This window comes from Toxotes jaculatrix, chromosome 2 (assembly GCF_017976425.1).
Source record: "Toxotes jaculatrix isolate fToxJac2 chromosome 2, fToxJac2.pri, whole genome shotgun sequence".
NCBI classification, from domain to species: Eukaryota; Metazoa; Chordata; class Actinopteri; family Toxotidae; genus Toxotes; species Toxotes jaculatrix.
Window position 1 is genome coordinate 18,664,336 of NC_054395.1, and position 18,337 is coordinate 18,682,672.

The 18,337-nt window shown below is 39.5% G+C and overlaps 1 protein-coding gene across 5 annotated transcripts; it reads right to left on the bottom strand.

Moving 5' to 3' along the window:
- Positions 1–560: 560 nt before the first annotated feature.
- LOC121189643 (plakophilin-1) lies at positions 561–17,786 on the bottom strand. 5 transcript variants are annotated; one of them, XM_041050009.1, is made up of 15 exons: positions 17,416–17,786; positions 13,835–13,956; positions 9,791–9,982; positions 9,456–9,649; positions 9,178–9,319; positions 8,693–8,900; positions 7,968–8,136; positions 7,369–7,486; positions 5,635–5,799; positions 5,355–5,531; positions 4,850–5,003; positions 4,550–4,736; positions 3,974–4,058; positions 3,321–3,430; positions 561–3,167 (listed from the first exon to the last, which is right to left on the bottom strand). In XM_041050009.1, the coding sequence occupies exons 1-14, from the start codon at positions 17,600–17,602 to the stop codon at positions 3,356–3,358; spliced, it is 2,175 nt and encodes a 724-aa protein (XP_040905943.1). In that variant the 5' UTR covers positions 17,603–17,786; the 3' UTR covers positions 561–3,167; positions 3,321–3,355. The 5 variants fall into 5 exon arrangements, with proteins under 5 accessions (XP_040905943.1, XP_040905933.1, XP_040905925.1 ...); XM_041049999.1 differs by having other exon boundaries at positions 3,316–3,430; XM_041049991.1 differs by having other exon boundaries at positions 561–3,430.
- Positions 17,787–18,337: the final 551 nt, after the last annotated feature.

Sequence of the window (18,337 nt, forward strand, 5' to 3'; positions counted from 1 at the left end):
GCCCAGACCTCCACCCAACACACACACTTACATTAACACACAGAACTGAGAGGGAATGAGTCATTTCGATTTACCCATAATCTCGGTGGGAAAATCCTCTTTCTGAAAAAAGTGTTCCCCAGCCAACTTTGTATAAAAACTCAAATCTCAAAGTCTCAAAGCATCAAAAGTGCTGGAAAGGTTACAAGTTCTAATGAAATGAGCATTCAGCAAAAGTATGATTTAAAAATTGTGGCCAGATTTTACTAAACACATTTCAGTTAATTAAAACACTCATTAAATACCCATACACTCAATCCTGGTCTAAGGGTGGAGTTAGAGTGTCTCTATAACACTGTATCACTTTCCAGTATTCTACCACTCAGGGGAGGGACCAGCAGACCATGGAGACAGTGCTAAGTGAGTCAACAAACTGTATCTGCTGCTTTTCTCGCTTTCATTGCCTGTCAAGCATCATTGGCGGCAAAAGATTTAAATAGAACAGAGACAACAGTTGACAGGGTTGCCTGGCGTAGTGATAGACAGGACTTAATGATCAAAGGATGAATAATAAACAAACAAAACAGCAACAATTTATTTTGTCACTAAAGAACAAACCTGCTGGTTCAGACAACCAGTCAACTTTAGCAGAGAGGAAGAGGGTAAAACGGACAGAGTGACGAAAGACACACAAATCTAAATCATGCAAGACACAGTAAAGCTATCTTCAGTATATTGTGAATAACTGAAACTGATGATTAATTAATGATTAAAACTGTGAAATGTGTGAAAAATGCATTCAAAATCAACTTTTGGGGATTGAAATTTCAGTCTTCAGTCAGACCCTAAAACACAGTTTTAGAAACTGGAGCCAAAAGGTTTGTTTTCAGTTTGTTTTCATTGCAGCTCTCATAGGCAGAGAACGGCATGCACTCTCAAACACCACAAAAACCCTGCTGGAATGAAAACTTGAAGCTTAATTAGTTCAAGACATCTACAAAAAAAAAAAAAAAAAGATGAACATGGATTCCACAAGTGTCAAATATGCACATAGTATGCACCTTCTGTTAGGATTCATAATTACTTTAGTTGGTTGCTGAAGAAAAGATCACCACTTGTTTGTATATATGTTATTTATTCTATGTACAAACTGAATGACAGAGATTGCTCCTAATTATATGCCACACACAAACTTCTCCAAAAATACACTCAAAGCAATACTGACTTCAATCTTCTCTGGGGCAAATGAACCTCAGTGTAACTGTGAGTCTCAAGCATAAAACCAGTTTACTGCAGTGCACTGTGGGGCTGTGGGGAATCCCCACAGCTGCCAACCATCTCATCTCTTCGCAAAGATGCTTTTGTGATTTGTAATGCTGGGGTTTCAAGAATAATTTGAATTTTAGAAACATTTTCAGTCTGATTCCTGAAAACGAGACTATAGTTTGGTTATGAGCGCAGAAACCCTGTAATCTTTACTTGCCCTGAACTAGAAGTATATTTCAATGTGCGCCTCTCAGCTGAGGTAGCACACACAGGTCATCATTTATCAGACTTGTGTTCGAGGGCACAGGCCCTTCATTATCCATATTGGTGTTTGGTTGAAAAAACAAAAATTCACTTTTTGTTGTTTTTTCCATGGGCTATTTCTGTATATTGCTCCAAATTTTTATACACAGTTATAAGCAAAGTGAATGTGCACCAGCTGTGCCCAGGTGTTACATGTCATGTACTATATTGCAAACTTTTTCTCCAACGCCTTAGTTTATGCAAGAAAAAATAAAAAACAATACATAACAGCATTTGTAAATTTCAATAGGAAAGCTAATGACAAAGCAGCATAACAGAACCAGGAGCTTAGTACTACACTTTAAAGAAAGAGTTTAACAGTTTGGGAAATAAGTTTATTTGCGGTCTTGCTGAGATTTAGATGAAAAAAATCAGTACCAAATGTGAAGCCACTACCAGCATGAGCTAAGCATAGCAGAAAGACTGGAAAAAGCCTTCCAAAGGCATCATACTTCCTTTAATGAACACCTCATGTCTTATTTTTTTTAAGCCTTCACAAAAAAAAACAAAGTGTACAAACATGGTTTTCTTCATGGGTTTTTCAAGTGTTGCTTTGACACTTTGGTTTTTGTATAGATTAAAACAAACAAGACATAAAATGTTAGTTTAGTAAGCTTTGCAGTTGCTGGTAGGTGGATTTGCATTTGGACAGAGACAGGCTAGCTGTTTCCCCATTTCCAGTCTTTATGCTAAGCTAAGCTAACTGCTGGCTGGCTGTAGCTTCACATTTATTGTGGAGACAGGAGAGTGGTTTCTCATCTAACTCTCAGCAAAAAAGAAAATAAGTGTTTCCCCAAACTATTCATCTGTGTAGGCACTATTGTTGAAAGCTGTTTCTACTCATTTTCGAATGAAACAGACAACAGAACAAATTTACAAAAAAATTCCAAGAAACCACACTGAACATTAGAAATGTAGCACTTCTTTGCATTTGTGTGGAAACCTTTCAAATCGAAGTGTCTTTGACATACTGTAGGTACATTCAACTTATTTAACCATATTTTGCCTTTTAACTTCAAAAAAGCAAACAATGAATTTTTTTTTTATTGTAGTTTATTCCTACAGCGCACACTCTTTGGATGTACAAGATTTCATCTGATAGCAACAGTATGAAAAATATTGTTGCACAATCTTTTGTTTTTGTCTTTTTAGTTTTTCTTATTTTTCTGTTTGCTTTTGTTTTCAGCTGCTCAGCCCTCAAGGCCACAATAGATAATTTATCTTTAAGCCACTGTAGACAGACACATTTTTATAGCGATACCATTTGTGAATCTGCATGTCTTAAGTAATGTTTCCCTGCAGATAGCACTGTCCGTCCACACTGTCTGGTGTATTGTGGCTCACAGGCTGAAAGAAGTAGCTTCCAGCACACTCACACTTAACCTAACAAAAACACACTCACCCATTCATTTGCACAGGCAGGAACATATCCAAATTAAATACATACAACACCGCAAGATTACTCATGAAATTAAAAGCTCTATTTTCTCTAAAATATGTACAATATATGATTCAAACATGATTGATAAGAACTTTCAGCTAGGCTATAACATGAAGAATTTTACTCTCCTTGTTGCAAGGGTGTGGCCACAGCAGTGTCTAAACTTGCTGGTTTCAATCTGCAAGTACACACACGAGCACATGGAAGAGAGAAAAGAGTGGCACAGAGAAAAAGTTTGAATCTTTTTGATACAAATTCTGTTCATTCTGGACCCGCCGGGCCTTTAAATCCTGAATACATGTAGCTACAAGCATCCAGAAACAAACCGTGCCTCTCAGGCTGCGTGATGCCACTAGTCCCTCACGCTCACTCGATAACTTGCACCGACTTGTGCGCTGCTGTGGTGTTGTCATTGACAAAAAGTGATTTGGCCATTCCCAGCTGTGGAATAAAAAGTTAAGATGAAGTCAGTGAAGGGTGTCACACAGATGCAAGCACATACAACATGCACACACAACACACCCTTGTGAGAGGCAAAGCACTGTGTCAACGTGTGCAAACGTTGCTACTGTTCATTTGGTAACCTCATTTGCTCACATTCGTTGTTTCATGTATTCTCTATATTCTCCACCCTGTCCACCTCTGACTCTCACAGTCTTGACCTCTGCTTCATCTCTCTTCCAGTTTCCATGTATTACTCCCAGACAGTGAGCACTGAAAACTAGTCTGCCGGGATTCCAGTGTGACTGTTCCTGTATTCACTGAACTCCTGGGTGTGGCAGGAGGGAAGGGAAAGTGACTGTGTGAGCCAGAGAAGTAATAATAAACACCCACCCATTTCAGCTGTACCCTCCCACTGCTTATGTAAGCATGTGCTCAGCTTTAAACGGACACACAAATACAATAGGTTTGTGGTGTGTCTGCCTTAGAGAATTTAACTCACATTCAGCCACTTTTTTTGCTTTTTATTTTCATCTAATTTACCTTTTTCACAACACCTTGCAAATTCTTCTCATTCCATAGGCTGTAGAGCAGCAGTGCGGCTGCTTTTTTGCCTTTTGGATAAGACCTGGGACAGAAGGGTAGATGAATGAGTACGTTAGCAACACAAGATAAGACAAAAGGAAAACGAGCACAGATATGAAAATATAAGGCAAACCATTCACAAACAAGAAAGGACTGTGAGGAAAAGAAGCCATTTAGGCACTGAAGATATCACCTACACTACTGGTACTTTAGATACTTTGATTGCAGAACACAAAAGTTGACTGATGGACGTTTATTTTTGTCAGGGCTGTCATCACCACAAACAAAATTCCATTCATCGCCATTGTACTATGGCAGAGGGACAAAAATCTCTGACAGATCTCAAAACAGGCAGATAAAAACCAAAACTATCAGCATGGAAGAGACAAGTGAGGCAGAGCAACTTTGTTTATATATCACCTTTCAATCACAGAGGCACTTCAAGACCTTACATAAGTCCAAAAAATGCATTTAACCTTGGCACAGCTTTGAAAGCCGAATCTCCCACACAGAGATGAATAAATAATTACTCACCCATTCTCACTGAGGTCAGCCAGGGATGTCACCAGTTCATTATTAATGACCTTCTTGCTGACCTCAGTGTCTGCAAATAATAGAGTACGTGCTGTGCTGCAAGCTGTTGCTATATTGTCATCGGATTTTCCCATTTCCCGGGGGCCAGAGGAGAGGAGGCTTGTGAGGGCAGGCAGAATCTGCTTTGCTACAGAGAAGACATAGGAAACAGCACATCAGACTGATGTGGACCAAAACCCACATTTATGCACCTGCAACATGAGTGACAAGCATTCATCCACATCCCAGGCTTCTTCTTACCCATGGGGGTCTGCAAAGTGCTGATCCGAGACATGTTACTCAGCAGGGACATGGTGGTCTTCTGCAGGTTACAGTTAGGTGACTTTAACAGAGGGGGCAAGTGCAGCAGAGCACCCAGCTTCTGAACCAGAATCTTGCTTATGGCATCAGACCCCTGAAACAAAGAACCAGCACAACACAGAGGGACAAGAGGGAGCAGTCTATATTTATCCCATATTCGAATTGCGAAATCAGATGACTTCGTAATCATTTTACAGATGCATGCCTCCTGCTTTCGTTTTTTTTAAGTTCTTCTTTCTCTCTAATTACTTCACTGGAAACAAACCCCCACCCTTTCTAAAAATGTTTTTGTGAATTGAGCTTTTGTGTCATTAATCCTGCCACCTCTCTGTCTCTGTTGCTCTTCTCCTCTTCTAAACCAATCCGAGATAATCGGAGATAATCCTAAATCCCATTAACACCACACACAAGTGGTAAGCCTAATGGCTGTCTTCTTTGCACTCACTCTTCCTCTGCAGGCAGTGAGGTTCTGCAGGGCACCACAGCAGGCCTCCAGGGTGGCATCTTTCTGGGACGAGCCCAGCAGAGACAGGTAGGTCTGCATAGCTTTGGGATGGCACAACCACTCGGCACCTGATGGGGTACTGTCCTCTGGCATTGCCCGATCCACGTCATATGAAAACTGAGGCCAGGGGAAGAAAGGAGAATGGAAGTGGGGCTTGGATTAAAGGCCTGCCATGATTTAGCCACCAAACAAAGACGGAGCTGTGCTGTTTGATGCCCACCTGCTTTTGAGCCTTGCTGCTCTTGGGGCTGAAGCATCCAATAGTGGGGCTTTTCGTACTCTGTCTGCCCTCTTGCTGAGGACTGTATTTGCTGAAGCACAGAGGAGACTCTGTCTCTAGCTGGTAGGTCAAGTTATGGAGGATGCACACGCAGTTCTCCACAGACTAGAGGAGAGGAAAGGAAAGGTTATTACACAGACAGTCAATCTTATCACCATTGTCAGTAATAGTACATTAAATGTCTTAAATGTACTCTTTCTTTCTTATTTCCCATTATGATTATTAGTTATCACTTCATAGCATCGCAGATCTAGTTTCTAACTTAACCTGCCACATTTATGCACATTTTCCAATGTGTTTGAAGAGAACTAGTAGTAAATGAGTAAATGCAAAGATGGATGTTGTTTCCAAGTTTGAAACATTTAAAAAACACCATGAGCCATCCACTTTTGATTGACTACCACTATATGATGGAAGACTCCATTTGTGGTTATTTGTCCTGTGTCTGAATCAAAGGATAATGAAGGAGGGGGGATACAAAAGCTACATGTCTCAAATCTCTACAAGGGGGGAGGCAGTGTTTAGAATATTATCATACCAGTAGACAAAAATAAATTAACACCCAGGCTGACAAATATTAGAATTTAAATCCACTTCTCTAGACTACTAGGTAACTGATTTATTTTTCTTTCTCTTTGTTATTTATTTGTGGCTCATAGCTCCAAAATGATTAGGCAAACATCCATGAAGGTCTTAAGAAAGTGTCAGCTTGTATGTTTATTTAACACCGAATGGAAGACGCAACAGAAACATTAAGCTGACCAAAACAAACAGGTTTTTGGAAATTAAGAATGGTTTAGTTAAAGAGACTTGTTTAAAAAAGAAAATGAAAGACAATGAAATGATGAAAACACAGAGACAAAGCTACACATATACAGTAAATATTACTAAAACCATTATGCCAACAACACACATAAAGTGCAGCAACTGACCTCTTTTATAACAACAGAGATTCCAGTTACAGTTTACTACAAGAAGCTCATACACAGCTGACACTCTCCCTGTCTCTACACACAGACAACAAACAGCCTTTTAACACCACTCATGCTCTCCTACTTCATTAAAAGAAGCTTGTGTAAACTGTGCCAGCACAGACATGGAATTAAGCACACATCCACACCCAAAACTTCCACAAATGAGAGGGTACATATACAAGCACACACTAAATATACACACATGCTGGCTCTGTCTGCAGTATTTACCTGCTTATCGATGTGCGTGTTTATGGATGTGTGTATGTGTGAGCAATGTGCATACATACATTCAAGGGGATGTATGTGTATGTGTATTTGTATTTGTACTGTTTGTGTGTGTACATGGGCTTAAGGATATATTTAGCATTTAAACCGGACTCCTGTGAAACACATGACGCATGTTCTACAGGAACTACGAGTAAACTAGTATACGTCAGCATACATGAATCCAAATGTAGTTGTTTCTAGCTCACTCACACATTCACAATTCAGAGTTAGAGGGACAACGTGGACAAAAACAGCAATTCTGTGAGCCACAAAAAAACAATGTGTGGTCTAATAAATGAATAATTTTTGATAGTAAGGCTACTTGTGCAACTGTTAAAATAATGATGTTTTCACTTCAAGTATCTCAATATTTTGTTCTATGAAATATCTGAAAATAGAGTGAAATAGTGAAAATTCCTTTTACAAGGTGTACCTTGTCATCAGAGTTTTCCTCTGCCACACAGGACTGGACGTAACTCATCAGGGAATCTATGAGGCCATGGCAGTCTCTCATTGCCTGCCTCTCCGTCCGCTGGGCACAGCTCAGGTTCCTACACACGTCATTCAGTCATTCATTTAAATCTATATGGAAACTCCAACATATCCAGAATATAAAAAGAGATGGAGAACTGCAGGTGTCTCAACATGTAACTTGCACTATCACACTTTGATCATGGTGATAAGGCATGTGGTGAACAGAAGCTTCGAAAGTGCGATTTTTTTCCTTGCAATTGTAACTTTAGCTTAATACACACTAATATTATATGTCTATTAAATGCATGTGGTCCTTCAATTTAGGTAAAGTGTATTGCACAGATACCACATCAAAGAATTTTACAGGTGTTGGATCAAAAGACCCAAAATGAAGGCAGATATAAGACAAAAGTACTTTTCTAACAGTCAAATAATGGACAATTTACTAATCACTGACATCATAAAGAAAAATGTTGCCCTGTTGAATATTGGTTGGGAACTATCAGTATAGATTGTACATCTTGAATATCACTGCTGATTTTGATTAAATGTTCTCACCGCAGGCACCCTGTGGCGTTGTAGAAGACATCAGGGTGTATGTTGTTATTGGTGGTGTTGTCTGACCAACTTGTGAATGGCACCACCACATGCTCAGTCAGGACGGGCATTGCTGTCACTGTAAGTTCTGCCTTCAGCTCATCGGCAGACGACATGTTCCATAGCAGACCTACATATTGCAACAAGAATTAAGCTAGAAGATTTTTTTTTAAATCTGATTATAGTTTGACTCATTTCATCAGTGCATCATGTAGTTTTCTTTGGTGTTTCAGTAATTGCAGGAGTTGTATACATTATGGACATGTGAAGACTAAGTACTTCTACAAGGCACAACTCTCTCTTTTTTCAATTCCTGTTGGAAAAGACACTCATAAATAAACTTGAAATGGCCTTACTTTAACACCATACCCCCCTTTATTATTTTATTTTTCTTTTAATTTAATTTTACTCTATTTTATTTATCTCTTTTTCAAGTATACATAGTAGGGCATTAACTGATGAACAGGTAAATCTGTGTAGAAGAGGAAGAGAAAGACCTGCTTTTGTTTTTCCTTTTGTGTATACTTGAAAAACATACTGTTGTAAAGCACATTATCTTGCTCAGCGTAAGCGAGATTTTTCCTGTAGATTTGGGAATAGAGCACATGTTTGATATTTGGATTAAAACCCCACTAAGTCTCACTTTTGCCTCTCAATAGTTTTAGTTCCTTGATAAAATGTCGTACCTGTGATTTGTTTCTGAGTCTCGGTAGAATCTGTCTCCTTTAGTAGCTGCAGGGACTTAGCTATACCATCACAGTGTTGAACCTCCAGTTTGTTGTTATGGTTCTTAAACACCAGGTTCCTCAGAGCCCCAGCAGCAGCCTGGCTCACCCCGGGGCTGGGGCTCCGCAGCAGGGTCACCAGAAGGGGTATACCCCCTAGCTGGAAAACCTGTCACGCACAAATATGGAGGGAATGGGTGAGGAAAATCCTAGACTTTCAGGCGTGGCAATACACTGACAACAGTTTCAGTTACAAACAAAACTAGTAGGCAAGTGTGCTATAAATGCTTTCTCCTCCCTTTCCCTTGAGGCAGGTTACACGAAGGTCTTCACAGAGTGCTGCTCTGCTTCTGTCTCCACAGTACAAGACCGTCTTCACACAAATGTGATACAAAAACAATACTGCAGTGCATGTATACATGTGCGTTTATACTGTGTGCTCAGACCTCCTGTTTGGCACTCTCCTCTTTGAAGGTGGTGTGTTGGATGAAGGTGGCTCCACACTGCTTGAAATTCTCATCAGGGTGACACAGGAACTCTATGGCCTCCTTTAGGGTCAGGTCTGAAATGTTTATCCCACTGCTCACCCTGGAGAAACAGAAATAAGACAATTAATCTGATGTCACAAGTTCAGTAAACAGCATGGGTTTAATTTAATGTGGGTTTTGGTGCATTTAAAAGATAATACGTGATATTTGGAAGCTAGGGAGCCAGGTGAACTCACGCTGTTTGCTGTAGCTCTGTCTTAGATGTTTTGATGGTGCCCATCTTGCCCTCGGTGTGGGACAGGGCAGAGGGTGGCCGAACGATGCGTGTCTGACTGTTGGTCATCTGAGTACCGTTGGTTACAGAGTAGAGGCTGTGTCTATTTACTCGAGTTTGGACGTTTTGGCTCTGGACCGCCTGGCCTTTGGCTCTCTAAATAAAGAGCAGTATACAATGCTAATTTGGTACTGTGGAGTACTTACAGTTTTCATAGCTTCACACATTTGTTTTGCATAACACAATTGAAGCACTTCAGTGACACAGCAGGTTAAGAGAATAAGAAGAACTGATCACCGTAAAAGTTGCAGGTGCAGGGGCAGGAGAAAAAGGAGGAGCCAAGGCAGGGTCACTGCAACTGGGTTTCAGCCCATTGGGACTTTTGGGCCAGGTGGAAACTTTAGCTTGCTGGTCCCATGTTCCGGAGGCGCTCAAATATCTTCCTCCCATGGATTTACTGGATAGAGTCTGACTCTTCCGAGTATTTATCTAAAAATAAAGAAAATGTGTCTCAGGGAGATTTACTTAAATAAAACAATCCATTCAAGGTTCTCCAGAGGATGACAGTTTTTAAATTTTCAGGGTCTACACAGCTCTTTATCCAGGTTAGACTGAAAAATACACACATGACACATCGTAAGAAGTGGCGTAGCTGAACCCTGCCTGCTAAAACACAGCACAACCTTAAGGCTTCTATGTTACAACAGTGAAGGTAAGAAGATAAAAAAGTAGGTAACCCACTTTCTACAAGAGCAGTTTTCAAAGACATCCCCTGTTAACTGAGACAGAGGAATCTAACCTGACACAAATGCTGCAATCCTCTTTTTCCCTTTCTTTTTCCATCTTTCTGTCTCATATGCCCAAGGCATCAGCATGCACCATACAAGCACACAAACCTGGGTAACATAATATAATTTCTGTCATTGGAGACTAACTCAAGCTTTGTGCTGGCACAGTTGAGCAGTTTCTCACAGAGGAGCTTTGTGTGTACAAGTCAGACACAGCGGCCATTAACGTTCACAATCTCGATGTCACTAAACAGCTTAATCTTCTGTAATTACGTATTGTTATTGTTTCACTTTGCCTTTATTTTTTGGCTTTGTGTGTGTGTGTGTACAAAACACACTATTCAAGTTTTGCCACGAAGTAAGAAAGAAAGAAACTTGGCATGCCCTGAGCAAAATGACAGAACATGTCTTGCTAATGCTTTAACGATTAGTCATTATCGCAATTAAACCCGTCTCTTATTTGTTTGTTTGAAAGCATACAGTAAATTCGGACATTTCGAGAAGAAATGTCAAAATCTTCAAAGACCGGTGATTCCCACTGGTCTTTGAACACAATGAACATTAGTAAGGGGGAAATTGTGCACCAGTGAGACAATGAGAGGAAAAACATTCCCTTTCTCCTTACTCAAAAACATCAAAGGTTAGGAACTCACAAGAATTTTCTCACAGTCAATCACTGAAGCTAACACGCTGTCATTTTGATTTTTTTTTTAAACTACTCTATTCTCTGTCTGTGTACCAGCTCTCTTTCCTGTTTCAAACCGGACTGGTTGCTCAGTTACCGGCCATACGTGAGCTCTGCTGCTCGGCAGCGAAAGCACGATGGAGGAGGGATCTGTCAACAACGTGTTTGATAAGATCTGACAGCGTGTTTACTCTCAAAGTGCCACATGTTCTCTTCATTTGGGTATGAACACATTAAGCCAGCAGGGCCTTTGTTACACCAGAGGCAGGCCAGGAAAGACTGATGCAAATTCTGCAGAGCAAATACAAGCAGCACAGACAAACAGCTGGGAGTTTCTGGGTCAGATCAGAGAACATGAATTTAATTAAAAATATTGCTTTATTGTTATTAATAGGATTTAGATGGGAAACATAAAAGAGAGCATGGTATGCTTGCGTACTGCACAAAGCTATACTACCATCAATAATGTAGAAATCGTAATTGAGCGTGATTGATTGATGACTATTGAAGAGATGGTGAAGCAACAGCTTAGCAGGCAAACTGACAGCACATGGAGAGCATAATTAGTAAATAAAAACCATCATCAATCCATCAAATATTGATTTTTTGTCTAGATAAAGAAACACATGGTAATATATAATCGAGGATCCAACAGTGTAAGCAGCACTGTAGATGAGTGGACTGCTTGCTGTACAGTGTGTGTTTCTGACATTTGGTTTGTATGTTAAGTGATGTGGCCCTGCTGCTTTGTTGGTGTCAGTCATATTCTTCCTGGAAAACAGAGCTTAAGCAAAAATCAAGTCCAAACAAGCAAACAGAGAGTTTCTGATGTCACCACATCACACAGTCCATAAAGTTCCTCTAAATAGAAACTGAAAGATTTTTTTCCCATATCATTTTTATCAAGTTAAATGTCACAGTGATAGTTCTGGTTGTCTTTGTCCATTGCAGGCAATGAGGAGGGTTGTTTCATGGGAAAATTGTATTCACTGGATTTATGCATCAGTGAAATGGAGTAAATTTTTTTCAGGAATGTAATTGACTGGAATATCCAAAAATAGACATTACAGTCTAGTTAATTTATCTCGTTTCTCAGTTGGATTTCCACTTAATTTACTGAGAAATACACTTGTCTAATACAACAGCTCCGCCACAAATGAATGTTCAGATTTTCGTGACATTGTCAGAGATGTCTAAATTCATTGTCTATTATTGAGATCATAGTACAAGTCTTGTACTGGACTACAATATACAATACTGGCAGGTGATTGTACAGGTTTACCTCATAAAGTGGCCATTATATATTGATATTGAAAAATAAAAGAGAGGTGTCACTGCTCTTGCATTGAACTGGGGCAGGATTCATGGTTAATAGGTCTGTGAGGCATCTTTTACCGAGTAATCCAAGTATTAATTTTGCCTGTGGAATTTAGATGAGGTGACAGAATCAACACGCACATTATAAAAAAGGAGGAGACAGAGATGAGTACAGTGATGTGATGATTATGAACATTCACCAGCAAGGACACATCAGCACACTCCCTACACATGCCTCGGCTCACCGTCACTCGGTCAGGTCAGGCTAACCCCGAAGTACATAGCCTCTTTCTCACATATACACCCCCCCCCCCTTCCAAAACCACACTGATGAAGTCAACATAACTCCTCTGTGGAATCTGGATTAGTCCAGTACTGCAAATGAGTTGAACTCACACTGACTGTTAGTGACAAGACTGGAATTAAGAATGACACTCAAAAACATTATTTGTCCATTGATGAGGAAACCACTCACACCTGGTTGCTAGATGGTAAAGTATGTTCTATTAACTGTTCACAATATGTGCACAAACACTGTACCACACACAGAGACATCTGCAACTGTGCACATGCACAATACTTAAATGCAAGTACAGCAATGTCTTCACAGCAATGTGAAGACATGTCAGTAAATTACTGGTTCATGGCCTGAGCTGTGGCAAAACACTCAATCTGCAGATAGACTTGAAAAGCTGATGATCTAACCTATGTCATAAATCAGCCATGACTGAGCGAACCCTCCCATTTAGTGTTAACATCAACTTATTGACTTATTGATGCACTCCTTGAAAAATCAAACTTATCATAATTGAATTTCAAAACATTTAGAGTCAGATGGGAGGAGATTTTGGCATGTGTGGGAGCTTTAAGGCATCATAAAAAAGTCATACATATTCTGCATTTTCAAAAGATGTGCCAGAGTTTTATATTTTCTTCATAGAAGAGTTTCACATTTTTGGGAAGAACACTTACATTTACTTTCTTTCTTGCCAAAATTTAGGTGAGACAATTGACATCATCCCTGTATATGTCCATTCAATATGAAACTGGAGCCAGAAACCAGTTAGCTTAGCTTAGCTTAAAGACTGGACACAGGGGTAAACAGCTAGCCTGGCTTTGTCCAGAAGTAACAAAATCTGCCTACCATCACCTCACGATTATGTGACTATTTGTTGGCTTCCTGGAAACTCCGCTGGTTGCCTGAAGTCACTGCGGTAAACCAAGAAACAGTCTCAAACATAATTCCTTATAAAACCACAACTTGTTGTCATTTTCACTCCTCAGTCTTTGAATGCAACAATATATATGATGTGTTTATTACTGAGCTTCAGAGGAGCTGATAGGCAGATTTTGGTACTGTTCCAGTCTTTATGGGAAGCTCACAACTAAAATAACAACAATAAATAATAATTTCTTCTACGCAATTAATCTGTGATTATGATTAAAAAAAAAACAAATGGTTAATGGTCGATTAATACAGAGTCTGTGAAAAGGTGAAGAGTTTGTGCTCTACAATAACGCAGGGTGCTGTTACATAAGAGAAACAATTACCACTTTGTTGTAGCCTGTAGACATAGTGGAGTTGCTGCGGCTGAAGGTGCCATTTGCTTTGGATGGAGAAAACTTGAACAATGAAAACTCTGTATTTGTAGTCCAGATCTGCGGAGTCAGGTCTGTTAAAAGAGAAGACGTGTGAGAAGAACTGAAACAAACTGAGAGAAGAAGACTGTAAGACAGGCACTAAGACAGAAAAAATCCAGAGATTACTTTTTTATCTTCAAGATGTTCCTAGGGGTATTATGACAAATAATACCCCTAGGAACATAATTCCACAATTTCCATCACACAATTGGCCACTTTAACAGTATGTCTTTAACTTTTCATTATTATGAGAGGTCTGTTATTATTTATGTAAAATATCTGTCCAAATGTTTGAGGGTACTTCTGCTTACTAAAGCCTTGCAGCACGGTTAAGTACTCCCTTTAAAAATGTTTTTAAAAAACTTTATTACATTTACAAAAATCACAACCCAAATTTCATACCCAAACTGGTTCTTCATCAGGTACATCAATATCAAACTGACTCAGCTGTGTGTCATTGGATAAACAGTCTGTCTCCCTGGTTTATGGTGGACAAAGACAGCTTCACAATTTACTATAAAAGCAGTTCATTATTTTATATTGAACTGGACAATTAGAAGAGGTATTTCAAGACTACAGTTGAATTAAGTAATGCACCAGTACATAAATTAAATTTTAAAAGGATATAAAAAACGTATGAAACTATATTAGATTAATTTCAAAATTCAATGCTTAACATTTTAAAAAAGGGAAATAACCAAATCCACAGACACATTTAAGAAGTATTTAAAAGGAAAATTAATTTTCAATTTGCTATTTGATTAACCATTTGCTTCTCTATTTTTTATTTGCCAATTCATTCTTTTAATTTGCTGGTTTAATTTTTTCAGTGCTGGATGCTAAGCTCCTTCATTTAATGGTGTGCTTGAGTGTTTCTTCAGTTATTTGTTAATACACAGTTTAATTTGATCAATTTGTCGATTTATTAATTTATTACTAATTTGTTAAGTATTTTATCAAATTTCTGTATATTGGCAGATTAAACATCAGTGATTGAAGAGGTTAAAAATTTGAGCTTTTCGTGGACGGCATCGTACACTTGTAAAGTCTTTTATCGTACTTTTACTTTTGTTCACTTCAATATCAAAAATTAATGACAGCTAATTTTTCATTTTTTTTTATAACAGTTTTGTTTAGAAGAGAGTTTTTTGCACACATATTACAGGTTTTAAAATTAATATGCATGGCTGCCAAACCTTAAGTCAGATAGACAGACATGACTTCATGTCTGTCACAGTTAAACTGCACTTTGTGTGTGAGCTTCCGCCCCTTACGTGGACATGTTTTAGTACCTTTGCCCGCCTGTCTTGTTGGATGATTCATGTAAATGTGAGGCTCACTGCCATATTATGCCAAAAGAAAGGCTATGACTTCACCATTACATGGTTACGGCAATCAAAACGACGGCATGGTAATCAGCGTGAACATATGTGAATTCGGTGCAGGAAAGGAAGATGTCTCCCAAAGTGACCTTAAAGGGTCAGCGCACCTAAACCATAAAAAAAAGTCCACATATTTTTTTTCCTCTCAGCCTTAACTTTCCGGCCAAGCAGATTGTTTCAATTTAATATGCTGAGATTTTCAGTTATCTGCCTCTGAATCTTCTGCTGCAACTCCAATACAAGAGAAGCTGACACTTTACAGCAACATGTCTTTCCAGAAACAATACACTGGTTACACAGGATACTTCACAGACTTCACTGTGAGCATTTTATAAAGATGATTTCTATAGTAGAAAGCAATTTTGTCTGAACTGCACACTGAAGAAGGCATAGCTGAATTGTTGGTACATTTCATTCCCTTTGCTGAGCAAAATGAAAGAAAAGAACAGAAAGAAGAAAAAGAAGATTCTGACTGATTTGGACGAGTGAACTCTTCTTGTAGTGTGAACTCTTCTATTTGCTGGATATTAACTATATGCACAATCTCACAAAAGGGGAGATCTCCCAATCTCTCTTTTTGTTTTTAGCTGAGCACAAGGATTTTTCCTCTGTTTTCATTGCACCACACACAAAAATCTATTTACCTCCACTGTGTTGGGGCAGCAGCAGAAACGAGGGCGATAGCTTATAACCTTAGCACATAAAACCAAAAATATCTGTATGGCTTGATAGCTCTTGGGATAAGTGAGAAAACGTGTCTATTTGTGATTTGGTTGACAGGAAAGAACAGGTCCTAGCCGTTAACAGAAAAATCCACAGTGGCGAGTGTCCAACGAATGTCCGCCATTATCATCTCTGTCGCTACAACATTGTCAGTAAAACAGCTTCTTTCGAACACAATACTGTATGAGTTTCATGAATTCTGAATATCATAGCTCAGGGTGGCTGGATAACCTCAGGGGTGTGTGCAACTCTAACCTTGTGGCTGTTTTTCTTATTATTCAGTGTTTGTCTACTGCTGTGTTTTCTACATATTCACCTTGAGCAAAGTGGTCCCAGCCCAGTCCTGAGCTTCCATTTACGAGCTTAGTTTTATCTTTAGAGAAATACATTTGTCTTAAATGGTGACTATAGAATGAAAGACAGAATAACAAATAAAAATGTAAAGGGACAAACAAATTTCAATTTTCATTTCAAAGAACTGATTTTGAAGTTATTCACTGTGTGGAGTAGAGGTGACAAAGAATCCATTCTTTATCTAAAAGTTAAAGATTTCTGGGCTACATTCTGCCAGACTGCCAGTTTTACACATGCCAGAGGTGTCCTTATCATGCCTGCCACAAATTTCACAATAACTTGAGGCACTGACAGTGAGAGCAAGACAGTAAAATAGCATACAGATAGCTTAATGTGCAGGTTACTGGCCAAGACTACTGATACCCTCCTGTGTTGTCATAAAACAACCATGCACTACATCTCAACTCAACAGAAGGACCTGCACACATTTCACAAGATGAAAAATATTGTTTCTCAATTTTGGCGGATCTTTATAATGCCTCTTGCAATAATGCCAAATACCAGGGTTGTTTTGCAAGACTAAAATGTAATTTTCAAAATGAGTGTTGCTCTGTGTGTGCATGTGGGCTTTTGTCAGCCCCATGGGCTGCATTCCTAACTCACAGGGAGAAACAGAGAAACAGCTCTGACTCGCTCAGGAAAAGTAGAATGTGTCTTTTGACGGCGCTGATTCTCAGAACTCGCACCGAAGAATACTTAACTCCCAACCTGTCACTCGCCCCAGCTAGTTTAGACAGGAAACGGCAGAAATGTTAATCCCCACTTTTAGCCTGCAAAGAAATCATACTGGCTCGGGCTGGTTCCCCCAGATTACCTGACCAAAAACGCAGCACGGAAACAAAAATAACATTCCTGTTTGGAAGATGCGACTAGCCTTCCACTGCTGGGGAAAATCAGTGACTCATAGTTCCCCTCATTATGTTGTTAGGTTATAGTGTTATGCCTGTAAAAGTTATGAGGCAAGGTTACAACGTAGGTTATTCTGCGGTACTGTTCTTAACATTTTGAGGTTTTAAATGTTTTTTTCCATACTTGTAGGTGAGGGAGAAGCTGAGCCGTTCTTCCCCGGTCTGGACTTGCTCCTCTTGATGGTGTGCACTTGATCCAACACGCGTTGCTGTCCCGTGCGCAACTTGTTGTCCCAGGGCACCGCGAGCGACGTGTCCTCCGCGCTCCCGATGGTCATCGCAGATCGCAGCGGCTCCGGAGCCATCATCATCTTCCCAGATCGGTGCCCTTCCCTTGAACGGATCGGAACGAACGGTTAAATCAGTTTCCAAAAAAAGATAAAACAAAACAAACAAAAAGCCAAAAACAAATTGCAGGCAGGCCTGGAGGAGAAGTGCGACTCAACTCAGCGCAATGAAAGAAACGCTTGTGGCAAGTATGCAGATACGCTAAATGTTCTCAGAGCAGCGGAGGTTCTGATCTCCACACCCACGCCAGGGCCGCGCCTTATCGAGGTGGGACCTGGAGAGTTCACACGCAGGTGGGGAGGGAAGGGAGGGGCTGTAGTATACACCCCTGCAGTGAGGCTTACATGCACAATGTGTAATATATGAACAACTGTGGTGCAAGATTGTCTACAGCCTTTATCGCATTCAATAGAAAATGTACAGTGAAATGAAGGAAATACATTTTCAAAGTTCATGACTAGAGTTGAAATGTAGCTAAGTACATTTAGGCTTTCAAGTACTGTGCATAACTACAAATCGGAGGTACCCTACTACTATTTCCATTTTATGCTACTTAACACTTCTTCAGAGGAAAGTTTTTTTTTCTCACCTGCATTAGTATTTGTTGTTAGATTATTATATATTCAAAACATGACAATGAGCTTCTAAAATAAGAGACTGTTACAGAAACAATACCCAACAGTATATGTAATAATAGTTCAAATTAACTCTACCTCAAGCAGCAACACCTGTGAAGTGTTACTTACACAATAATGTAC